This window comes from Thunnus albacares, chromosome 23 (assembly GCF_914725855.1).
Source record: "Thunnus albacares chromosome 23, fThuAlb1.1, whole genome shotgun sequence".
NCBI classification, from domain to species: Eukaryota; Metazoa; Chordata; class Actinopteri; order Scombriformes; family Scombridae; genus Thunnus; species Thunnus albacares.
Genome location: NC_058128.1, coordinates 2789637 through 2816560, shown reverse-complemented (window position 1 = coordinate 2816560; position 26924 = coordinate 2789637). Strand labels below are relative to the sequence as shown.

The following is a 26924-nucleotide window of genomic DNA, read 5'->3' as shown; positions in this document are numbered from 1 at the left end:
TAAATGTAATACAAGTTTAATGTTTTCAATAGAGGTATTAAATCATGGCTAAAAGAGAAGTTCTCACACCTAAAACTCCTGTATAGACACACCTGTACTTTTGTGTGAGTGTTTGTTGATGTATTTTTATCCTCCTCTCTTATCCTTTTTTTTTTCTTTTTTCTATTTTAACTTTTTTTAAAAAAAAAAAGCCTCCTGTGGACAGGTGTTGTAAATTAGCATTTCGTTACAAACACTAAATATAGCGCATCTGGTTTTTGTGCATAATTGTATGTTGCAGTTCCAATGCTATTGTGACGTCCATGTCAAATAAAATAAACTTAACTTAACTTAGACTAGCTGGTGAACATACTGGAGCGTTTAGCAGCTACAGAGCCACATATTTCCCTCCGGAGCTCTTAGAGAGTAAAAACAGAGTTAAAAGAGAGTGAATATTGGACTTACATTCACCAGGTGGACAGAAACATGACTCCACATGAATGATAATGTTGCTCCGTAACTGCTGGATGTGGAAACAAGCAAATAATCTTGTGACTACATCCTGCTATAAATGTTCCTTTGTGATCATCCACTTTTATGTTTGTTCAGTAAATTAATTATTAAGCATTAACTAATCACATAAAGTTGTAGTGACTTGATCTTTTGTTAATGTTTAGAAACAATTTGTCGTTACACAGTGACCTTATAAGATATTCTGAATCACGCCGTACACACACGCAGTCTTTCTGTAGTTGTGAGGACCCTCGCTGAAACGATGCGTTCACCGACAAGCTAACACCACAAGCTAACCTTGACCTTAAAATGAAGTCGTAATCTTCAAACAGTTCTTCATACGAGGCTGTGTTTAATGATCAGCTCTCTATATTCTACGGTGGTAGATATGAAGATGCTTATCACTCACACACACAACAAAAGTAATGATGCAACAGTTGACAGTATGAAGCAATCTGTTTAAGATGAAGTGATGTGTCTTTGTCTTTCAGTAGAAGTCCGTTTTTATAATTTGATTTAATGTAATGACACAAAAAACATTAAAACTGATCCAACATAAATACAGTTTTTGTTTTGATAAAAATACAATAAAATAAAATAAGAAAGACAGACAGAACATGTACTAAGGAACATCTGGAACATCTCTTTAAAAACCTCCCGAAACCTTTCAAGGATGCCTGGAAGCTCTTTAAGGACCCTCCATGAAAACCCCTTAAATCTCCAAACTAAACCTGATACTGAACACTGGAAGAAGTAAAAGTACCAATACAGCAAAATAAAAATACTCTATTACAAGTAAAACTACAGTAAAAGTACATAAGTATTATGAGCTTGATGTAGTTAAAGTATTGCAGTAAAAGTACATAAGTATTATGAGCTTGATGTAGTTAAAGTATTGCAGTAAAAGTACATAAGTATTATGAGCTTGATGTAGTTAAAGTATTGCAGTAAAAGTACATAAGTATTGTGAGCTTGATGTAGTTAAAGTATTGCAGTAAAAGTACATAAGTATTGTGAGCTTGATGTAGTTAAAGTATTGCAGTAAAAGTACATAAGTATTGTGAGCTTGATGTAGTTAAAGTATTGCAGTAAAAGTAGTGGTTTGGTCCCTCTGACTGATATATTATTATATATGACATCATTAGATTATTAATAGTGAAGCATCAGTGTTAGAGCAGCATGTTACTGTTGTAGCTGCTGGAGGTGGAGCTAGTTTACACTACTTTATATACAGTTAGCTAGTTTAGTCCAGTGGTTCCCAACCTAGGGGTTGGGCCCCTCCAAAGGGTCAGCAGATAAATCTGAGGGGTCGTGAGATGATTAATGGGAGAGGAAAGAAGAAAAAACAAAGTTCTGATACACAAATCTGTTTTCAGTTTTTGGACTTTTTCTCTAATCTTTGATTTTTGCTGAAATATTGGATCATTTGAACATTTATTGAAATGAAAGCATGTGAGAAGTTTAGAGGGAAAAATCACTATTTGGTGGAGCTGTTAACAACTCATAGACATGTGAAATGTGACCCCGACTACACACTGCTTTTTGTAAGACGTCAAAAGACAAAAAGGTTGGAAACCACTGGTTTCATCTTTAACAATGTGTTGTATTTTAAAAGCTTGTTATATTATCCATTGTGTCAATTCTTCATCTGAAAAGTAACTAAAGCTGTCAAATAAATGTAGTGGAGTAGAAAGTACAATATTTCCCTCTGAAATGTAGAAAGTAGCATCACATGGAAATACTCAAGTAAAGTACAAGTACCTCAAAACTGTACTTTCCACCACTGCCTGATACTGAGCAGATTATCCAATAAGTGAAATAAGGTAAAATAAAGTGAACTCCTGGAAACGCTGCTTAAAGAAATTATAGAATAAAGTAAAATAAAACTATCCTTCAGCAACACTTTTACATATAAAATTCATAAAATGTTTCACAGTTGAGAAATAAAGGACAGAACACATGACGTCATACTAATGTTGGATCATTGTTCAATAGATTTAATGTTTCTGATGTTTCTGATGTTTCATTTCCATTCAGACTCTGACCTCTAGTGGCTGATCAGCTGAACTGCAGCCAGAGACAGAAAACACTGAGGGGCTTCTTGGTAAAACTACATTCATTCACTGTGTGTTTTGATTCATTACAAAATACAGTTTTATGCACCTTTAAAGGCAAAACATAAACTGAAATTACAGCTGTTAGGTGATGCCTGAATTATCAGGCGTCCTGAGTTAAAATCTTTTTAAGTCGATCTTGTTCTTACATGGCACATATTTCTTTGCAATATATATTTTTTATTATTATTTTCCATTTCATCAAACTGTAGATGTTATAAGCAGTGAAGTTCATACATTTCATCATCGCCCCCTCCCCCAGGCCACACACAAACCAACAAAACAAAACAAGGAAGGGAAGAAAATAACACATTTGATCAGGATTAGAAGTCGGAGCAACGCATCAAAATACATTTCTTTTGCACAGTAGGTAATGTTAATAAGTGTTCTTATTTTTAATTGATCTGATTTGGCCTGGAATTTAATACAAATAAACAAGAATTGAACTGAATTTCAGTAACTTGCATTCGTTTTGTCTTGTCTTCTGTCTTGTTATGAGGAGATCCAACAACAAAAAAACAACGTTTGTGTGGTTCATATTCCTCAATTAAAACTTTACACATTTAATAGGCTGATTTCAGTATTTAACGACTCACCAAATTCTAATTTGACAACTTTGAGGCCAATAAAAAGAAAAGAAATAAAGGATTAAAGTATCTCCACACCAACATTTTACTCTTGTAAATGAGATTTAACAAATAAAACCAAATATTTAAAAACACTTAAGAGTCTTTTTTGTTGCATTTGGGGAAATATAATCTAAAAATCATGACCCTGTGTTTTGGTTACGCTGCGTCTGACGTTATTAGCTCAACTCAGGGTCATGACCTCTGACCTCCTGTCTCCTGTTTTCTATCCAATAAAACAAACAAACAAAAAATAATCCTCTGAGGACTTATTCTGAAGAAATATGCATAATATTTGTCCAAAATATGAGGGACTTACAGCTCTTTATGTTTGTATTTTCTGCGAAGTTTGTGTTCCGCTTTATTTAAATCACAACAAATGTTGAATCAAAGACGTAAAAACCAGGAAAAATAAATTAAAGTTGATCGACATTTTTAGCCAGTTTTGTATATTTAATAAAAGTTGCATCCCAGAGTGAGTTATGATGAGTTTCTGAGCCTGTTTCCAGTCTGTTTGATGTGCCAACAGCAGAAACCCCCAGCAGCTCTGAGGCTGACAGGCAGCAGACTGTCATCATGTGATGCAGCAGAGAGCAGCGAACAGCGCAGAGCTCTCACTCTGCTGCAGGTTCGGAGGACCACTTCCGATTATGAGACTTTTATTTTTTCATTGTGTTTTTTGGCGGATTTACATGTTTTTTTGTTTTTTTTTTGGTTGTAATTCTCATTTTAATCAGAACTCTGATGTGCTGTTTTTGGTTAAACCTCCTTTTTTTTGGTTTACGTTGGAGATGAAGAGAGGCTGTTGAAATCCTCTCCAAACCTTCAGCAGAAGTATAATAACTGTATTTATTTATAACTGTGTAATAACTGCTAACAGCACATCTTACCCACCAACCAAGCTTTTTATATTTAATTTTCTTTGTCTCCTCACTTCATGCATGACTATATTTGTTTCATAACATTTTATAGTGACTATTTATGTTCTTTATATAGCGTTTAGTACCTTTATTTAATTTTTTCATGCTTAATTTGTATATATGACATGTTCATAATGTATACAGTGTCCTGTTGTACTTCTGCTGCTATGACACTTCAATTTCTCTTTGTGGGATCAATAAAGTTGATCTAATCTTTTCTCAGATCTGCTCTCAACACATATAAAACACAATTATACGAAATATTACAAGAAGCCATAAGTGGAAACTTGTGATGTAGGTTAGATTTTATCTCCAAGCAGAATTATTCTTCTGTCAAACAGATTTTAATTGCATCACTAATTTGAACGTATGCTAACTTATGCTTACTGCAGCCTGATATGAACTGCACAGCAAAAATATAAAAGAAATAACTATCAGATCAGACTCGTCATCAGCAGATACTCAATATTAAAGAATAATGATTAGAAAATTCAATAAGTGACTTCAAACAGAGGTTCTCACTATCGATACTGATGTTTTTGACTGTTAACTGGATATATTTTGGTTTGAGACTATTCAGATAAAACAAGCTATTTATTTATGAAATTTTGTATAGAAGCACATTGCATTCACCATTTAAAAAAAAATCGGAGGCCTTATCTCATAATTACGACTTACTATCTCATAATTATGAGATAGTATCTCTATCATAATTATGAGATAGTAAGTCGTAATTATGAGATAAGGCCTCCGATTTTTTGACTAAAATTTTATGACTAAAATGACTAAAATGTGATGAATTAATGAGAAAAGAATGACAGATTAATATATAGTGAATATAATTTCATAATTGTATGATATCATTGTTATAAACATTATTTTGACTTGATTACATTTTTCAAATAGAAAATGAAGCATCACGTCTGTTTGGGGACCTGCTCTTTGTACCATCTGTGCTTCTAACAACAGAGTGACACCTCCTCCTGAGCATAGAGGATCTTTGGCGGAGCTAGCCGGCTAACTATAACTAGCTCCAAGAGACGCCATTAGTTGGGTGAAAACCGGGCATCCGCGGCAGGTTAAAGGAGAATTAGCTCGCTGTCAAAACATATTTCCTCTCCGTCTGTTGCTAGATATTTATAAAAGTCTGTTCCGCTGATGTTGTCGACGCGTTTTTCTCCTGATTTTAGCTCATTTTTTAGAAGTCGGAAGCCGATGTGAGCTACGCAGGACTTCAGTTAGCATTAGCAGCGCGAGCAGGATAACGCTTGTTTTTGATATAAAAACCGAAGATTTGTTTGATATAAACTGCCAGCGATGGCGGCCGGAGGGGCGGGCGGCAACAGCAGCAAAACATACTCGTTCAAGGTGGTGCTGCTCGGGGAAGGCTGTGTGGGGAAGACGTCGCTGGTGCTGCGCTACTGCGAGAACAAATTCAACGACAAACACATCACAACTCTACAGGTAAGACGGCCGGGAAGCTGCTGCTAACCGCCGGGGAGCTGGCCGGCCCGCCCCGGAGCCGTGACAGTTAACTGGGGTTGGGGTTGTTTTTTTTTTTTTTTTTTGGAAATCAAAGCAGAGGAGGGTGGTGGTGTTTTGTTGGGGTGGGGGGTGTTTGGTTGGGGGGGTGGGTGGGTGGGTGTTTTGTTGCTGTCACTTGGCAGTGTACGCGTGTTGCGCAGCCCGAGCCGTCCCGGGAAAGCGGGGTTATTGCGAGACATACAAGGTGTTGTGGCTGAAATTGGAGCCGTCAGTCCAGCTGGGATTATCTGAGGTGACGGAGGAGAAAGTCAAACTGATCACCTGCCAAGAAATGTGTATCTGATATCTGATATCAGGTGAAACGGTCACACAGACTGTTAATAATCAGAGATGGAAGTAATCAGATCCTTTACTTAAGTAAAAGTACCAATACAACAATATAAAAATACTCCATTACAAATAAATTGTTTGGTCCCTCTGACTGATATATTATTATATATGACATCATTAGATTATTAATAGTGAAGCATCAGTGTTAGAGCAGCATGTTACTGTTGTAGCTGCTGGAGGTGGAGCTAGTTTACACTACTTTATATACAGTTAGCTAGTTTAGTCCAGTGGTTCCCAACCTAGGGGTCGGGCCCCTTCAAAGGGTCAGCAGATAAATCTGAGGGGTGGTGAGATGATTAATGGGAGAGGAAAGAAGAAAAAACAAAGTTCTGATACACAAATCTGTTTTCAGTCGTTGGACTTTTTCTCTAATCTTTGATTTTTGCTGAAATATTGGATCATTTGAACATTTATTGAAATGAAAGCATGTGAGAAGTTTAGAGGGAAAAATCACTATTTGGTGGAGCTGTTAACAACTCATAGACATGTGAAATGTGACCCCGACTCAAAGCTGTCGCAATAACCGCAATATTGCAATACCGCGTTGTAGACAAGCTAGCAGCTAGCATCCATGCTAACAGGCTAACCTGGCACCCAGTCCTCATAACTGATGAGGGCTGGTCCTTGGTAGTTATAAACACACCTGTATGAATATTTCGTCTCGGTTATATGTTTAATCTCTCCCGGGTCACAGGTCAACCTGCGAGGTAAAGAAGTTTTCCACCAATCAGACAATCTGTAGACGTCATTTCCGTGTTCGTCGGGTGCTGCTGCGTCATTCAGCCGTCACATAATCAGACTAACATACTGTGATTTTCACACACTAAAAAGGTGATAATACCACATAGATGATGTTGAGCCAAGCAAATAAATACGTTTACAAGCCGTAGAGAAATATTTAATAATTTGTAACACACTATAATGTAGTTTGTACGTTGTAACTGTGGACTTTCAGAAGTGTTTGTCATTGTATAAACAGATAATGAACAACAGCATGGTTGTAATAATATAAAAGTAACAACTGTTGACAAATACTGAACATTAATAATCACTTAAAAATTAAAAATATCTGCTTATAACTACATTATAGTGTGTTATAAACAGTTATTAAGTATTTATATGCAGCAAATTCTATTATATATATTCTTAAATCACAATCTGTACATCGTTTGCCGCCTTCTGTCTTCAAACTGCTGTTTGATGTAAAAGGAAAGTGAGAGAAAGTTCAACAATAAGCAGTCAGGAAGAAAACAAAACTTAGTCAGAACCTGGTTTATGTCTGGACAGTGTACGAAACTCTAGACAGCTTTCAGTTTGAAACAAAGCATACAGGAAGTGGCGACCAAGCCCACAGGAAGTGAGCCAGGCTTCGACTGAAGATGGGTCACTTTCTCACCTGGAAAAATATTAAAACTTAATAAAGTGACATATTAACAGTCTGAAAATTACAACAGCTTAATCCCCAACATGGTTGCCGGTTGGTGCGAAATGCATTCTGGGATATTCGGCCGTCTGGAGCTTAACGGCCGATCTGAGGAAGAGCAACAACAGGAGGAGTTTCTCTTCAGCAAATTCACCAAAAAACAAACGATTGATTGTATTTTTCTTGCGGATTTAAAAGGCGAGTTTACATGAAAGGTCTCCCAAGTCTTCTACTTTGACTTTTGAGTGATATTTTAAAAGTTGTAAAAAGTCAGAATAGTAATAAATAAATAATAATCATAATTCATTCCCCTATTGATCCCCTCTGTTACTCAGCTCATCACTGCTCAGCCTGATAATCACTTTGAATAATTATCAAATAAAAGTGAAGTTTCAGTTTCACTTCTCTTCACGTCTTCCTTCCTGGTCGCAGGTGCTCAGTTTCTGTCTTTTCCCTCCTTCTTCATCTGCAAAACCCTCGTTATGAAACAAACATACCAAACATTCTGATTCCAGCTGCTGAAATGTGAAGATTTGCTGCTCTGACTGTAAGATTCAATATTTAACTGAGTAACATTAATGACCACAGTTTGTTTTTTTTAGTCGTTTTTTCCTCTACAGAGAGTTCAGGCTGTGAGTCTCTTTCTTCACACTGTTTCTCAACCACCAGTCAACTGATCCACAGTGTGAATGTGATGAAAACGCTGTTTTTCTGGAGAGTTAATGAGATTTAAACCTGAGCTGCATCTAAAGATTATTGTTCAATATGTCGATTATTCTCTCCATTAGTCGTTTGGTCCAGAAAACGTTGATGAATGTTTCTAAAAGCCCAAAGTGACGTCCTCAAATGTCTTGATTTGTCCTGATCAACAGTCCAGAAGACAAATATATAAATAGATATATTAACTGTCTTATAGGACTAAAGAAACTATAAAATATTCACATTTGAGGAGCTGGAATCAGAGAATTTGAGCATTTTTCCTAAAAAAAAAGACTCAAAACGATGAATCGATGATCATAATAGCTGCTGATTTATTTTCCGTCAATCGACTGATCGATTAATCGTTGCAGATTTTACCCAGAAATGAATTGATTGGTATCATTTATGCTGAGAAGCCTTGAAGTGAATCACACAAATTAGAAAATAGATCAGAGCCGCGGTGATCAGTTAATGAATTGATTCAATCGACTGACAGATTCATCCTCGACTATTTTGATAATCAAATAATCTTTTTTTTTTTTTTAAGCAAAAACGTTAAATATTTGCTTTCAGCTTCTCAAATGTGACGATTTTGAAGCTTTTCTTTGTCACAAGTGAAAATAAACTGAACGTCTGAAAACGTCGCCTTGAAATAATAACAAGAATCTTTATGGACAAAATGATTAATTGGGGGAAAATACTCGTTAGTTGCAGCTTTACAGGCGATGTCTGCCGCTGCTGATGAAGCTGGATTCATGTCCAGCCGTTAGACACGGTATCCGTGTTGGTGACGTCACCGCGACTGTAATTACAGCTCACACAGCGACCGTCTTTCTTCACTTTGCGTACTAACATAACTGAATGACTTCTGTTTCACCTGCTTTTCCGTCCAGATTCAGAGCAAATTATAACAGAATTTACATAAAAAAAACAGCAAAAGAAATGAAGGTTTGTTTTCCGTCCGCTGCTGTTGTGCCTTTTAAACCGTCGCAGAAGAAGAAGGCACAACCAGATGACGTCATTAAAGCCTCCTCATCATCATCATCATCGCTCCACACACATCAGATGTTTCAGCTCTTCAGCGACTGTGAGGATGTTTCAACTTGTTTTGAGTTTCCAGCCTTTTCACTCGCTCGTTTTTTTACGTGCAAATTGAAAATGTGCATAAAAACAGGTGGATGGAAGAAGCTCTCATAGTGAGCAGAAAAGACAACGGCGTCTCTCTTCATCATCGTCTTCACCATCAACAACATTGTAATTGAATCTTTGAGGAGTCTCATGTCAACATAAACCTTTAAAGGAAGCTTTTATTTTAAACTCTTTTTCCTTCTTTCTCCTAACAAGATGGCACAGGAGACGTTTTACCGGCTTATTCAGTCGTGAACTTCTAGAGAACGGTCCAGAAAGGCCGAGCGAGGACAGAAAGCCGTGTGAAACGTAAACTGGAGGTTTCATATTGGGTCCACACGGTCGTGGTCGTTGGCGTTACGGCTGATAAGAAGCTTTCACCGTCTGCATGTGTGTGTGTTTGCATATCCTGTTTCAGAGCCGGCTGCTTTGGTTTGTTTATCAGCTGCCGCTCCTGTTACAGGAAACTCTTACTGACTGGAGGTTTTAGGAGAAGAGAGAGAGAGAGAGAGGGTAAAAAAAAAAAAATCCCAGGAAGTATGATGCAGCATTTCCATGTGAGCAGCCAGCGATGGAGCATCGATAATGACTTGCAGCCGCTTTCTCTCTCAGTCGGTCCAGCACAGCGTCTCTCTCTCTCTCTCTCTCTCTCTCTCTCTCTCTCTCTCTCTCTCTCTCTCTCTCTCTCTCTCTCTGTCTCTCTCTCTCTGTCTCTCTCTCTCTCTGTCTCTCTCTCTCTCTCTCTCTCTCTCTCTCTCTCTGTCTCTCTCTCTCTCTCCTCTCTCTCTCTCTCTCTCTGAGCTGCGGTTCAGCATCGGTTAGCTGCGGTTGTGTAAGCCGGTGTTACGTTTGAACACCTCTTGAGTATGCGGGTTGCATCATCAGCAGAGCTCTTGTGTACTCACAGCTTCTTCTTCTTCTTCTTCTTCTTCTTCTTCTTCTTCTTCTTCTTCTTCTTCTTCTTCTTCTTCTTCTTCTTCTTCTTGCGTCAAAGCTTCAGCCTGAAATCTGCTGGATGTAAAAGTTTTAAGAGTGTTTAATGGATCCTCGTTCTATCAATGACTAAACTGACACATTTTATGGATATTTCACATAATATTCAAAGCTTTATAGAAATAAAAGCACAGAACAAGTGATTAACTGTACAATGAGCCCAAATAGTGAAGCAATAACAGCAGGAAGTAGAAGTTTGGATCAGTTTGTGCAGATGACTTCCTGTGAATATTAGAGATGATTTTTAAAAATATTTTTATACATTTCTCTGTTTGTATTCTATATATTTTTAAATTTTTTTTTACCTGACATTTATAGTTAATAATCCAGTGTTGTTGTGTTATTGTTCTAGCTCTTTGATTGGTTGTTTTTTAGCGACCCCTCTGGGAAGCTTTAGTGACCCTTAGTGGGGGTCAGGACCCCCAGATTGGGAACCAGTGATCTAGTGTTCGGTCACATGTAGAGCTGGACGTTATGCTGCACTTTGAGTTATATAACAATCACAATTCTGTAATATTTTTTTTCTGTGATATTAAGGCTGCAACAAACCATTATTTCCTTTTTATTGATCGTTTCCTCGATTTAATAGTTTTGTTATCTGATCAACAGTCAAGATATTCAGTTTACTGTCACGTGTGACACGTTTAAGAAGCTGCAACCGACAAATATTTTGCATTTTTCCTTTAAAAAAAAAAAGACTAAAATTATTCAATTATCAAGATAGATGCAGATTAATTATGTCCATCGATTAATCGATTAATCGTTGCAGCTGTAATTGATTATAAATGTGTTTTTAATTATTCATGAATCATAAACATCGAGGCAAAACAACAAACAAAAAGAAGATAATCGACAGAATTTAAAAGCTCACAACAGTTTACAGATTAACAGAAAATAAAATATTTTGATAACGGATCAATCGTTTTTAGTCATTTTGGACTTTGGGATCAAAGTTTTTCACCGTTTTCTGACTAAACGACGAATCGATTTAAAGGAGAAAAGCTCTCATCAGATCTGTGTGGAGCGATGATGATGATGAGGAGACTCTAACCTTCCTCACATGAATACGTGAAATTACACAGAAATGTCATATTTCCGTCATGTTTGATTGATGCTCTTTTACCGATATCCTGTAAATAAAATTGGTGATAAATGTGGATGTAAACACGACGTCATCGGATATTTTGTAGGGATGAAGGATGACTCAGCTGTGTTAGTGGGACTGTGGACAGAGAGGATGATGATGATGATGATGATGATGATGATGATGATGATGATGATGATGGGAGGAAGGGGGGGGGGGGGGGTGTACTGTTGGACTCCTCCAGCTTGTCTATATAAACAGTCACATGATCTCCGACGCTCCTCAGCGATGTGTCTGCAGGGTCTTCAGGGCACATGAGAAAACACACAGAGGTGCATTATGGGAGCGCCGTCGGCAGCAGATAAAGGATTATTTTACGGCTGATTTTTTTTTTTTCTTTCTCACGTATCCGAAGAGATTCTCCGCAGAAAGATCAGAGAACGTTGTAGAAACTGGAGACGGTTTCTGCTCATAAGCATGAAGTCATCTCCGAGCACGAGCTCCACATTATTAAACTGTCACGTCTGTCATGAGACTCTTCAGAGTGGAAAAGTTTTACATATTTACTCCTCAGACGCTGTCAATCCACATTTGACTCAGTGGAATTTACCAAAGAGAAGAAACTCCAGAATAACTTTTCCCTCTTAAAAAAATCCTCTTTTACATAAAAATGTTTCTTAAGCAGCCGAGAAGAACTTTACTGCAGTAAAAGTACAAATACAGCAACGTAAAAATACTTTATTACAAGTAAAAGTACATAAGTATTATGAGCTTGATGTAGTTAAAGTATTGCAGTAAAAGTACATAAGTATTATGAGCTTGATGTAGTTAAAGTATTGCAGTAAAAGTACATAAGTATTATGAGCTTGATGTAGTTAAAGTATTGCAGTAAAAGTACATAAGTATTATGAGCTTGATGTAGTTAAAGTATTGCAGTAAAAGTACATAAGTATTATGAGCTTGATGTAGTTAAAGTATTGCAGTAAAAGTACATAAGTATTATGAGCTTGATGTAGTTAAAGTATTGCAGTAAAAGTACATAAATATTATGAGCTTGATGTAGTTAAAGTATTGCAGTAAAAGTACATAAGTATTATGAGCTTGATGTAGTTAAAGTATTGCAGTAAAAGTACATAAGTATTATGAGCTTGATGTAGTTAAAGTATTGCAGTAAAAGTACATAAGTATTATGAGCTTGATGTAGTTAAAGTATTGCAGTAAAAGTACATAAGTATTATGAGCTTGATGTAGTTAAAGTATTGCAGTAAAAGTAGTGGTTTGGTCCCTCTGACTGATATATTATTATATATGACATCATTAGATTATTAATAGTGAAGCATCAGTGTTAGAGCAGCATGTTACTGTTGTAGCTGCTGGAGGTGGAGCTAGTTTACACTACTTTATACACAGTTAGCTAGTTTAGTCCAGTGGTTCCCAACCTAGGGGTCGGGGCCCCTCCAAAGGGTCAGCAGATAAATCTGAGGGGTGGTGAGATGATTAATGGGAGAGGAAAGAAGAAAAAACAAAGTTCTGATACACAAATCTGTTTTCAGTTTTTGGACTTTTTCTCTAATCTTTGATTTTTGCTGAAATATTGGATCATTTGAACATTTATTGAAATGAAAGCATGTGAGAAGTTTAGAGGGAAAAATCACTATTTGGTGGAGCTGTTAACAACTCATAGACATGTGAAATGTGACCCCGACTACACACTGCTTTTTGTAAGACGTCAAAAGCCAAAAAGGTTGGAAACCACTGGTTTCATCTTTAACAATGTGTTGTATTTTAAAAGCTTGTTATATTATCCATTGTGTCAAATCTTCATCTGAAAAGTAACTAAAGCTGTCAAATAAATGTAGTAGAGTAGAAAGTACAATATTTCCCTCTGAAATGTAGAAAGTAGCATCACATGGAAATACTCAAGTAAAGTACAAGTACCTCTAAACTGTTCATGTTGCAGCTGGTTTGATGTTTCAGTGTTTACGGGGAAATGAAATGAACCACTAGTTGTGTTTTTAGTTAGACGTCGGAGCACATGTCCGACAAACACTCTGTCAGCTGACCGACCTCACGTTCACACATCCACTCACTCGTCCCTCTGCACGACCTCTCTCTCCCTCTCTCTCTCTCGTCCTCACTGATAAATCTCTCTCTAGGTTGTCATGGCGATAACTCTCGCCGGTGACGCCGACGGTCTCTTTCCCACCGAGCAGGCTGATAAATCTGAAACGCTCGGGGAGGAAAGAGAAATAACTCAACCTTTTACCCCGGTGGACTTTGACCTTTTTGGGTTGTTATCAGAGTCGTGTTCAGCTCATGTTTGTCTGGAAACAGTTTGCAGGTGAAAAAGGAAACAGACGAATGTTTGTGACTCAACGTGAGAAGCTGTTTGTAAAAGATCACGGTCGATGTTTTGAATAAACTCGTCTTGAGTTATTCAGGCGCCGCTTCTCTCCAAAAGAGGTTTAAAGTAAAGCGCAGCAGTATGTTAATCCTCCGAGGTCAAAGGTCACGTTTTCCATGAAGATATTCATGTGACTACATGTTAGAGGAAGCGGAGGAGGAGGAGAAGGAGGAGGAGGAGGAAGGTGTGGTGAAGGTGACTCATATTTCTGCAGAAACAGCGAGTGTCAACGTGACAGAAGAAGAAGTCGAAGCTCCGTCAGTGTTTAATTGGCTGCAAATGACTTGATTAATGTTCTGTCAGTTATTTTCATTTATTAGACGTTAATATTTCCAATATCATGTGTTTGTTTATAATAAAAAGAGCTTTAGACTTCAGATTTGAGTCCCTCCAATCCTCTGTTTTATTCATATAATATAATATTAAACATGAAACAGTTTCACTCATAAACAGTCTGAAACCACAAAACCTTTAGTTCACGTTAAAGAAACTGCAACCAGGAAAACTTTACAATTTTCTCTTTAAAAATGACTAAAACAACTATGAAGTTGTTGCTGTTTTTAATCTAATCAGAATAATCATCAACAGAGCTGCAGATTAGTGGATTAAATGATTTAGTTGATTGGAATTTAATTGCCAACAATTTTAAAGACAAAAAAAAGTTGAATTTCTCTGATTCCAGCTTGTTAAATGTGAATATTTTAGTTCTGTATGACAGTAAAGTGAATATCTTTGTGTTGTGGGGAAACAGACATTTTAATGAATCCAGAAAGTGATCAACAGATTCTCTTCTTCTTCTTCTTCTTCTTCTCTGCAGGCGTCCTTCCTCACAAAGAAGCTCAACATCACGGGGAAAAGAGTCAACTTGGCCATTTGGGTAAAATCAGTCTGTCGATCTTTGCTGCTGTTTTTTCATTCATAGCAACATTATCCTGAACACATTAACATGACTGTGTGTGTGTGTGTGTGTGTGTGTGTGTGTATGTGTGTGTGTGTGCAGGACACGGCAGGTCAGGAGCGTTTTCATGCGTTAGGTCCCATCTACTACAGAGACTCCAATGGAGCCATTCTAGTGTACGACATTACAGACGAAGACTCCTTTCAGAAGGTATTCACCTCCTCCAGCCCTCCTTAAACATCTAATAAATGCTTCATAAGCAGATATGTGGACATTTTTAGTGTTTACAGTATTTGTTACAGTTATAACTTCTCCTACTATACATATTTTATCTTATTACAACTGTGTTTTACTGTATTGTCATTGATGATCTGTTTAAACGGCAGCAAACACTTGTACAAACACATAAATAAACATTGTTTTGGCCCTGATATCACCTCTATGATACTATATAAGATGCTCAGTATACAAAGTAAGAATGATATAAATATTATGTGTTATTATAGCAGCAGATGATAACGATCAAATGTTGATTAAATATGTATCTGACACGTTGCAATAACAGCTGTAACCTGCACACAACTTATGTTTCACCAGCCGCGTCGTCCCGGTTACCGATCGATATCGATAAAGGTTTAACTGGAGACGTCTCACTGCCGCCGTTCCAACGAGCATGATCACACGCTCATCAGTCGATCAACAGGAAATTAATCGGCAACTATTTTGATGATAAAATAATTGTTTTTTTTAAAAGAAAAATACCAAATATTTGTCGGTTCCGGCTTCTTTAAATCTGAGACTTTGACAGCAGCTGGTCGTTTGTGATGAACTGAGAATCTTTTTAAAAGGATCTCAGAGCAAACATTTGTCGGCCGTAACAGACGAGGAAATACACGATGAGCCGTTTTGATAAACTTGTGTTCACAAACAAGACATGAAACATGAAAGGCAGTCAGTCAGCTGATCTGTTGCCATAGCGATGGTTTAGATAAGACCGGGAGCGCTCCACAGTCCCGACACAGTTGTTTTCTCATGATTTGATTTTGTTGTTTATCTAGTTTTTTATTTCACTCTATTTTTATTATTATAGTTTTATATTTTCATCATTTTTATTCCTTGTGTGCATTAATCTCATTATTTTTCCTGTTTATGTTTGTTCGGCTTATCAGTGAAGCACTTTGAATTGCGACCTGTATAAAAGCTGCAACACAAATAAAGTTTTATTGTTTGAATGATAAAGCACAGCCATAACTGATGAATCATTAATGTGAGTTTGTTTGTGTCGCAGGTGAAGAACTGGGTGAAAGAGTTGAGGAAAATGTTGGGGAACGAGATTTGTTTATGTATAGTAGGTAAGTTCTCACTTATCACACTTATTGATCCTGATCACACAAATCTAGAACTTTATAATGAAACTATCATCTCAGCAGCAGTGATTCAGTCTCCTGATGAAAATGTGGTTTTTAGTCATGTTTTAGTCCCGTTTGCTGCTTTTTTTTAATGCACATTTTAAATGTTTATTCCTCTAAGCATTATTTTTGTCAAATTTAAGTGTTAAGTACGATTTCAGCCAGAGACAGAAGGTTTATTAGTGCGACATGTAAAAAGGCAAAATCATCTTGATGCAATGTACAGAGTGAAACTCAGCAGCCACACGTTTCTCTGCTCTCTGTTTAGCATCTTCAGGTTATGCTAACACATTGTTGCTAACTCCTGCAGCATTTATTAACTGACACACTGTAGTTTTTACTGGACGTTTACTGCCGGACTGACACCTCACTGCTAACCTCGTCCTCTGCTCTGCTAGCGTACACCGTCACTATCCTGCCGCTCGCACTCGCTCAACCACTCGCTCGCTACGCGGAGCATATTACGCAATAATAACCCATAATCCTTAAAGAGTTTCCCAGGCAACCACACGGATGTTGACTTATGGATATTCAGTGTTGTTTTTGACTCGTACTGCATTAATTGAAGGGTAATCAGTAATTTAACTGATGAAATTGTTAGTTGCGGCTCTAAAGATTTTAATCTTGAAGCACCAGTTTTAATTCAGAGTTATTTTGTTGGTTGACAAAATGCTGAAACAATTAATCAATTATTGATTAGACAAGCAAACAGTAATTTAATCAACAGCTATGTTGATTTAGTGATTAATTATCCAATTATAGGTCAAAATCATTTTCTCTGTTTTTATATCATTATAAATTGAATATTTTTGGGGTTTTGGACTCTTTGTGATTTTATTGACTAAACAGTTGAGTGAGTTTTCTTCCTGCCTGACGCAGAAAACAGAAACAAACCGGTGCATAAATCCTTCAACAGGCCTGTTTTCATGTTTTTGTTTGTTTCTGGTCTGTTGTTTGTGTCGTCATGACGTCTTCGTATCAAGTTGTTTGTCTGCGTGTGGCTTCATGGAGGGAATAAAGTGTTTTAACTGGATTATGTTGATGATGGTCATCATGTGTTTGTACCGGAGATACAATTATAGAATCTGCTGTTTTATGAAAATGTCATTTTGGTGTTTTTAATTAGAAATAATATAATAATAATAAAACATTTAATTTGTACCGCACTTTTCATTCACAGTCAGAGTGCTGAAACAGAAACTTGGATATTAACTTTATAGAAGCTAAATGTTTCCAGTACGCCCACCTTTGACGGAAAATGTGACAAACTCGTGTCCTTCAAGTCAAATTCTTTTTTTAGCTGCTTAAAGCTGCACTGATCAGTATTTTTATATTAAAAGAGTGAGTAAAAAATCATTTATATACACACAACACATAAAAAACATCAAAAAAAGCAAACATCAGTTTAAAAAAGCGTCTGTTTTGTGCCAGACTTCTTCCTAAAACCTGACGCCTACATTACCCACGATGCAACTGCGCCACCGTCTGTTTGGTTGGTGTTATGCTAAGTGCTGAGTGACATCACGTGAGGCAGTTTATCAGATTTCATACAGCTTCCTGTGGAGAAACAAACCCAACTCAATGTTTTCTGTTGAATAACAGCAACAATCAATAGTTAAAGACTCATAGAAATCGATACATGAGTGAAAATAAGAATCAGTTTCACCTTTTAATCCAGTTTTTCCATCTTTGACGTCAAAATGCTTCCACACATTCCCTCTCAGATGCTTTGGTGTCATGATGATCAGTCCTCTGACTCGCTGGTTTCTTCTGTTCTGCTCTTTGTGTTTCCAAAGAGAACAAAAGGCTGGTTTACAGAGAACAACAGAGCATTTTATGACCCCCCCCGCTCCCCCCCATCATCATTACAGATCAAAGTTTTTGCCCGTCGCTTGAAAAATACTTAGAAACCAGATAGTAGTTTTGATATGATGGTTTTGATGTGATGGTTCTCTGATTTCTAGATGTCCTGGTCAGTTTAAAGCATAACGCTGGTGATTTTCTATATTTTTCATAATATCAACAAATCTAATGTGCAGAGCTAAACCAATAATAAACTGATCTACTCTCCGGAGACTGAAAACATGATCGCTGTTGGACAACAACGGAGGAATAAGATGTATCAGACTTTGGATACACACACAATACTTGTTAGTAGATCAGCTCATTGTTGGTTTGGATCCAAACATGAGATTTGTTGTTAAAGCGTAGAAAATCAGCAGACTGATCCTTTAACTTACAACGTTAGCGGTCTGAAACCTAAACCATGTTTGATGTGTGATCCAGTGAGTCAGACGGGATCTCTACTGATTCATAAAGTCTGACCGAAAGTGTGTTTTCTTTTCTCTGCAGGTAATAAAATTGATTTGGACAAAGACAGACATGTTTCAGTGGAGGAGGCTGAGAGGTGAGAGCTGCTGCTGTTACTCAACAAACACACAGTGAACATTGATTTTTCCATGTCGAGCTGCTCCGCTGTGAACAAATAAACATGGACGGCGATGAACTCGGTCGGTCGGCGGACGTTTCACTCTTGTGGAAGTAATCTGAGCATGGCTCATCATACCTCTGTATATGTCTGTCTTTGTTTGTGTAGTTATGCGGAGTCGGTGGGGGCCAAACATTACCACACATCAGCCAAGCTAAATAAAGGCATCGAGGAGCTCTTCCTGGATCTCTGTAAAAGTAAGACCTGCAACACACTTGAACCATTTTTGTTTTAGTTATTTAACCATTTATTAAACCAGGAAGTAAATAAAAAAAAAAACACAATAATTTACATCAGTCACATCTAAGACGACAAAACGGAACCTGAGAGACATGAGACACAAAATAAAACGTGAATATTTCAATATATGTATCATATTATATATATATATATATATATATATATATATATATATATATATATATATATATATATATCCTTTATTTAACCAGATAAAGGTCTCATTGAGATTAAAATCTCTTTTCCAACAGTGACCTGACAAAGAGAGCAGCATGAACATTGTTACAACAATAAACACAAACAGTACAAACATACAAATACAACTGTTACACACTAGTACAAATGAGTGAACACAATATCCAGTTATTATTCAATACAAGGTCAAATACAAAAATCCAGTTATGATGCATAAACTGGTACAATTTTCTCAAACGATTTCAGTGATAATTTAGGACCAGTCACGTTTACCAAGAGTTTTATTTTCTAAATTCTTTAAAATTGACTTTTAAGTCCACTGTAGTAATCATTTCTGACAATTTCAGGCCCTTCGTTACATTATTCCAGGAAGAGGGGCAGCATATTTAAAAGATTTTTTTGCCTAATTCTGTTCTAGCTCTTAATTTTGTTTTTTATACATGTATGTACACCATGAGGAGGAACCAGATTTATATATAAAAGGCAACCAATGTGAAAGTCTGTGGACATACAGAGTACAGTGGTTTATTAGATTGCTACAGACAGTAATAAAGCGTAAAGCACAGTGGTGAACAGTATCCAGCTTCTGTAGGAACTGCTCAGTGCGTTCATAAAGAGCAGATCACCGTAATCCAGTAAAGGTAAAAAAGTTGCCGAAATCAAGTGTTTCCTTGCCTGAAGGGAGAAACAGGATTTATTCATAAAAAGTAAAAGTAATTTAAATTTCGGCTTGGAAACAAGGTTTTCAATGTGTAATTTGAATGACAAGTTCTGATCAATAATAATACTTAAGTACTTATATGTTGTGACCATTTTAATTTCAACCCCTTGAGCAGTTGAGATCTTAGGAAGATGTTAACTCTTGAATTTGGATTTGTCGCATTTAACACCAACTTAAATTGATTTAAATGGGACTGAACATAAGGCTGACTGCAGAATTCAAGGGTTTGTACCTCTGAAGGGGACGAACAGTAGATAACTGTATCATCTGCATAAAAATGGAACGCAACATTTGATAAATTAAGATTATTTACATATATGGAGAACAGCAGTGGTCCCAGTATGGAACCCTGGGGCACGCCTTTTGATACTGGGAGGAAGGAAGACCCAGCAAACTGGACACATTGTGTTCTAGCTGACATTAATTTAAAAACCAACTCACAGCGAGTCCAGATAAGACAATACTGTAGAGTCTGTCCCGGTCAACTGTGTCAAAAGCCTCGAACGAATCAATAAAAAGAGCTGCACAGTATTTTTGCAGTCTAGAGCCTCAATAATGTCATTCACCACTTTAACAGCAGCGCTTATTGTGCCGCGTTGTTCTCTAAAGCCTGACTGATGTTGTGACAGAAGAACATTTATGTCTTTAAGTTGTTCACTAACAAACTTTTCAAGGACTTTAGCTAAAACGCATCATTTAGAGAACGACCTGTAGTTATTAACAACAGAGGGAGGCAGATTTCCATGTTAGGAGTCTCATTGTTGGAAAGGGTAAGACTGAAAATATGAGTCAGAGGTTCTGCTATAAAGTCTACGACTAACTTGAAAAAATAAGACTTGAGGACCTGTGGATTTGTTAGGATCCAGTTGCTTTAAGGCTCTATGGACCTCTGTCACATCAGTTAATTAATCAAATAATTGGCGGTGGGGAAACGTGAGCCTTCTGCTCATTTAGCTGTTTTTGATCAGGATGTAAAGACTCAAATAAAGAACCTGAAGAAACAAAACGTTCATTAAAACAGTTGAGAGCCTTCTTTCCAAAATTTCTTAGGATCATTTAAGTTTCTAGTAGTTTTACAAAGGTCGAACTCAGATTTAGCTTTTTTTGATGAGAAAAGTAAAGCGATTTTTGGAGCCGTCCAAAAATCAGCCAGTCAACTCAGGCAACATCCCTTTCTGTTAGTAGACTGGACAGCTGAGGGCAAAACCGAGCATGTTTATTTATAATGTTAATAAAAGCATCATGAAAGTATTTCCGATGAGAGAAACGTTTCAGTCAAAGTCCCACAAATCATGAAGAAAAGCTTTCTCACAGAAATCCTTAAAATCTGGTTTAAGAACAATTGGTGGTCTTGATTTCGGGAGCTTAACTTGTCTGACTGTAACACAATGGTCGCTTAAATCATTTGCAAAAATACCAATATCCAAATATTCATGAGGAACATTTGTTTAAAAATAAATCAAGAAGAGAGGATCTCTCTGGGCATTTAAGATTCAGACAAGTTGAGCTATTAATTAGTTGTGTAAGATTAAATGAGTCACTGGTAGATTTAAAACAGACGACAACCAGTCCCAGTTAAAATCTCCAGCAAGGAGAATCTCATTAAAATCAAAGGTTGATAGTTGATTACGATGATAAAGCCTCACTGCTGGCTGACGGCGTCTCTAACAACCTACAACAGTGATAAAAGAAGCTGCAACTTCAAGGCAAGAAGTTCAAATTGTCTTCTGAGAGATACTGATGAAAGCATGAAATATATTTTTTATATAAACGGAAAAACCATCAAATTTTCTGAGTCGGTCACAACAAAAAACCCTTAATTGCCTTTGTCTGTGATAGATTTGTTTAGCCGAGTTTCAGACAAAACAAGAATATCAGTATCAGATGATTTTTGTCCAGATTTTCATCGGATCCAATTTAGGAAGTAGACTTCTGACATTTAGGTGAATGATAAGAAGCCCGGATCAAGCTTTGAAATCACAAGGGGTACTCGAAGAAAACACGCAACTCAATTAAAAACTCAATTAAATCATCATTTAATACTCAATTAAAATCTGGACTGGGGGGTTTGGTTGAACATGTCCTGATAGTAGAAGCAACAGAGTTTAGTGTTGGTACTGATTGGTTATTCCCAACGCCTCGTCTACGACTCGCCAGTCATACGGACTAAATAGTTTAATAAAATAGGGTCATGAGATCTTCGGTAATTGGTGTGATCCAATTGGGAGGGCTAAAAGATTTAAAATCCCAGTTTGTGCCTTTTTTTTTTTTTTTTTTTTTTATGGTCGTCTTATGGTCATAAGAATAAGTCTTTCGTCCTCCGGAGTCAGATGATGACGTTGCGTGACGTCTCGCATAAACAGGAAATCAAAGCCAGTGAAGTAACTCTTGTGGATAAATGAATTAAAATCAGGACGAGCCGGAGTTTAAAACAATAAAAATATCGGAGCCAAGACAGGAAACGCTTTCCTTTTTTATCATGAGAAATTCGATCCGTCAGAATCGAGCGGCGTGACGGCGTTACAGCTCCGACAGGTGAACAGGCTCCATGGTCCGAACAGAGGAGCCTGTATGAGACTGACGACCATCAGATTTACAGATCAACACAGTAGTTTAAACAGAAGCAGGTGTGAAGTGGTGATATTATCCGAACAACTCCAGAAACAACTGACATCACTCAGTCAACACTAGAACGTGGACGTGCTGCCATCTTGGATCGGTCGCCCAAATCAAGCAGATGTATTAAAAGAATTACGTTCCTCATAAAACAAACATAAACCAAACTGTTGATATTTTCTTAAACATGCACGTCAGAGCAGAGCGACTTCAGATCAAATTAATACATTATCATGTATGAGCTGCAGTCCTCATGAGACCAGAGTCAAATTGTTCAAAGAGGAAGTGTCGAACCTTTTATATCAGATCAGCTGTTTATTTTTAGTCCTCACCTCTCACACATGTTTGCATGTTGGTTTCCCTTTTTTAAAATACACAATCACTGACCCACAGCTGCAACTATCATCTGTTCATCTGGTAATTACCTTCTCGATTAATCGATTATTTGTTTGGTCAGAAAAATGTCGATCACGGTTTCTCGAAAGCTCAAGATGACGTCCTCAAATGTCTCGTTACGTCCCGACTAACAGTCCACAACCCAAAGATATTCAGTTTACTGTCATACAGGACAAAAAAAACAGGAAATATTCACATTTAAGAAGCTGGAATCACTATTTGGACATTTTCCTCTTAAAAAAAAAAGACTCAAAACGATCAATAAATTATCAGAATAGTTGGTGACTAACTGATTAATTGTTGCAGCTGTAGATATTATGATTTTTAGCCGCATTCACACAACTGCTGTTATATTATATATAATATATATAAAACCAGGTTGTGAGCATGACTGTTATAAAACAGCAGACAGGAAGTTAAAAGACAAAATCATGTTGCTGAAATGGAAGAAGCTCACTGTGTGTGTGTGTGTGTGTGTGTGTGTGTGTGTGTGTGTGTGTGTGTGTGTGTGTGTGTGTGTGTTTTTTTTTAGGGATGATGGAAACCGCTCAAGCTGAGGAGAGGTTGAAGGGCAACGGAGCCAGCCAATCAGCGTCGAGTAGGCGGGGCGTACAGATTGTCGACGACGAACCGCAAGCCACGCCCGCCGGAGGATGCTGCTCTTCTGGCTAACACACACACACACACACACACACTCTCACACACACACAGACACACACTCTCTGTCATACATGTGCAGACATTATATCCACACACACGTTTATCAGTGTCTCTGTTGGTCCGATTCATAAAATCCTAAAATAATCCGAGTGTTTCTGCTGTGTTCATTCACTACCGTCTCTGCTGCTAAGCATCATGGGTAACTATATTTAAATTATTTCAATAGATAATCCCTCCAAAACTAAATGAACCCAACATCTTTATGATTTAAAAAAAAATAAAAAATGCTTTCAGTGATTAAAAGCACTTTGACTTGATAAGCAGCGACGGGAGTTTAACTGATATTATGACAAAAGTTCACTAATGAAAGAGTTGCAGGCTTCAGTAGAGATATTTATGTTTGTGTTTGATGGGTTAAAACATGAATCCAGACGTACAAACACACTGTACAAACCATTAATCTTCTTATACTTCTTAAAAACATAAACAACGTTTTTAAACTCCGGAGGAGCAGCTGCAGGAGAATATCACAGCTGATCTGTAGAAAAAGTCCCTAAAACCAGTTTCTGTTCGTCGGGTTCCAGCAGGTTTTTCCAGCGTTTCGTTCTGGATCGGCTCTACAAGTTAGGACCTGAAAGACGTCAACAAGCAGCCAGTCAGGACTCCAGTTAGACAAAGATTAGAGAACGAATCACAGTCCTGATGAACTCTCTGATTAAAGTTAAATTAAATGTGATGAAAGTTACAACAGAAGGAAAAACAAGAAATAAAATCACAACATTCTGACGTTCAGCTGCTGTTGATCCGGATTTCTGGTCTATTCATTAAAACTGCACACAACAAACAAACAAACAAACAAACAAACAAAATCTAATTTAGAAATTAAAAAGAACAAATTAACTGCAAACAAATAATGTAAACAATGAATCTGTTTGTTACAGTTTGACAGATTTGATCAATTAATCGTTGAGTCAATAAAATCTATATTCCAACATAAAGCTGCAGCGATCAATCGATCAGTCAATCAACAGAAAAGTCACTATTTTGATAATTGATTATTAGTTGAAGTTATTTTCTGATCAAAAGCTGTTAAAGTTTGATTGCAGCTGTTTTTCTTTCTTTAATATCTTTGTGTTTTGAACTGTTGCTCAGACAGAAGAAGACTCTGAAACGCTGACCGACATTTTACTGACGAAGCAATTAATCCATTAATCCAAAAAAAAAAAAAAATCTACAATGAAAATATTATTTTTGGTCTAAACCCCCAAAATAGAAAATTTAATTTTTATATAAAACAGAAAAAAAGCAGCAACTTTTGACATTTTCTCCTTTAAAAAAATACCAAAATCCATTCAAATGTTTTGTAAATTTAAAGATCTTAAGGAGCAACTAATCGATTAATTGACATAATTGTTTGATCCCAAAGCAAAAATAATCGATATCATGCAGCTTGAAGATCCTCCTCTTCCTCCTCTACATGACGGCTTTCAACACACACACACACACACACACACACACACACACACACACACACACACACACACACACACACGGTTCATGCTCCTGTTCAACATGTTTTCCTGGACAGAGAATAATAACGTGCATGTTTGATTTTCTGTAACGGCTTTGTTTGGTTTACTTTTTAAAAAATAAAAAAAAAAACTGAACTGCGATTATTTAATAAGTTATATTCACGTGACGGTGATGGAAACCTGTACATGAACAAACAAACAAACAAACAAACAAACAAACGTTGTCTCTGTACTCTACTGTGTAATTTACTGTTGTTTTTCTCCACCGGGCCTGTACTGCATTAATCTCTCTGCTTCTTACTGAATGAACTCTGTGAAAAATGACCACAACAACAACAACAACAACAAAAAAAAAAAACAAAACAAAAAAAAAAGACGTACTGGACGTTTTATCTGCCTTTAAGGAAAAAAAAAAAAACTTTGGGGAAAATCTGCACAAACAGGTGTAGAAGAAGAAGAAGAAAATAAACGATGTACTGTCTTGTTCTTTATGGAATAATGAAAAAACTATAAAAAAAAAAAAAAATGTGGTTGAAAAGGAGAAAAAAATCAGCACACTTTTTTTGGAAATGTAATTTTTTAAACTGCTCGTGTCAAAGTGTTTTGTAAAGATAATAGAACAATTATAACTATTTACACAACGCATCGAGGTGTCGCACACATTGTCGTTATTTCTGATGCACTGTCCCTTTTTTTTATTTTTTATTTTGAGATTCACTAATGACGAGAGCTCAGTTGAAACTTTCATCTTCATTCTTAAATTGCAGGTTTTTCTGTTTTTTGGATTCATTTTTCAAGCGTCGACATCAGACGTTTTCAGGGTCGTAGACACAAACATACGGAGGGTCACGTGCTAAAACGTGGATTGTAATCTGAGAAAACGTGTCGACAATCTGAACAGGAAGTAAATGTTTTGAGGAGGATTTGGAGGTTTTACCTTCAGAATGAAACGTTGGGTTTGCATCATGATAAACCTCCAATAAGTGACATTAACATAACAGACAAATCATCACGTTTTAAGTTGATATGTTGAATTTACAGCAGCGTAACAATATTTGCAGTAAGAGCACCAATAGAACAATGCAAAAATACTCCATTATACACACTAAATACAGTACATCTGTTTTTTGTGCGTAATTGTATGTTGCAGTTCCAATGCTGTTGTGTAAAATACTTAACTTAGACTAGCTGGTGAACATACTGGTGAGCATTGAGCAGCTAAAGAGCCAGATATTTCCCTCAGGAGTTGGTGGAGAACAAAAACAGAGCTAAAAGAGAGTGAATATTGGACAGAAACATGACTCCACATGAATGATAATGTTGCTCCGTAACTGCTGGATGTGGAAATAAGCAAATAATCTTGTGACTACATCCTGCTATAAATGTTCCTTTGTGATCATCCACTTTTATGTTTGTTCAGTAGATTAATTATTAAGCATCAGGTAAAGGTGAGATATGAAGACGGTTATCGACAAACAGTTCTGTTTCTTGATAACCGTCTTTGTTCCTGCATAGTTTTGCAAAAGAAAGACAGTTTTTATTTCAATAAAAATACAATTTAAAACCTCCTGGAAGCTCTTTAAGGACCCTCCATGAAAACCCATTAAATCTCCAAACTAAACCTGATACTGAACACTGGAAGAAGTAAAAGTACCAATACAGCAAAATAAAAATACTCTATTACAAGTAAAACTACAGTACAAGTACATAAGTATTATGAGCTTGATGTAGTTAAAGTATTGCAGTAAAAGTACATAAGTATTATGAGCTTGATGTAGTTAAAGTATTGCAGTAAAAGTACATAAGTATTATGAGCTTGATGTAGTTAAAGTATTGCAGTAAAAGTACATAAGTATTATGAGCTTGATGTAGTTAAAGTATTGCAGTAAAAGTAGTGGTTTGGTCCCTCTGACTGATATATTATTATATATGACATCATTAGATTATTAATAGTGAAGCATCAGTGTTAGAGCAGCATGTTACTGTTGTAGCTGCTGGAGGTGGAGCTAGT

The 26924-nt window shown here is 36.8% G+C and overlaps 1 protein-coding gene across 2 annotated transcripts; it reads left to right on the top strand.

The window, feature by feature from the left end:
- Positions 1 to 5148: 5148 nt before the first annotated feature.
- On the top strand, positions 5149 to 25357 carry rab21 (RAB21, member RAS oncogene family). Of its 2 annotated transcripts, XM_044343261.1 has the most exons (8): positions 5149 to 5616; positions 14576 to 14635; positions 14759 to 14866; positions 15945 to 16008; positions 18418 to 18472; positions 18662 to 18750; positions 23254 to 23416; positions 24872 to 25357. In XM_044343261.1, the coding sequence occupies exons 1-7, from the start codon at positions 5470 to 5472 to the stop codon at positions 23391 to 23393; spliced, it is 663 nt and encodes a 220-aa protein (XP_044199196.1). In that variant the 5' UTR covers positions 5149 to 5469; the 3' UTR covers positions 23394 to 23416; positions 24872 to 25357. The 2 variants fall into 2 exon arrangements, with proteins under 2 accessions (XP_044199196.1, XP_044199195.1); XM_044343260.1 differs by having other exon boundaries at positions 5150 to 5616; positions 23254 to 25357.
- Positions 25358 to 26924: the final 1567 nt, after the last annotated feature.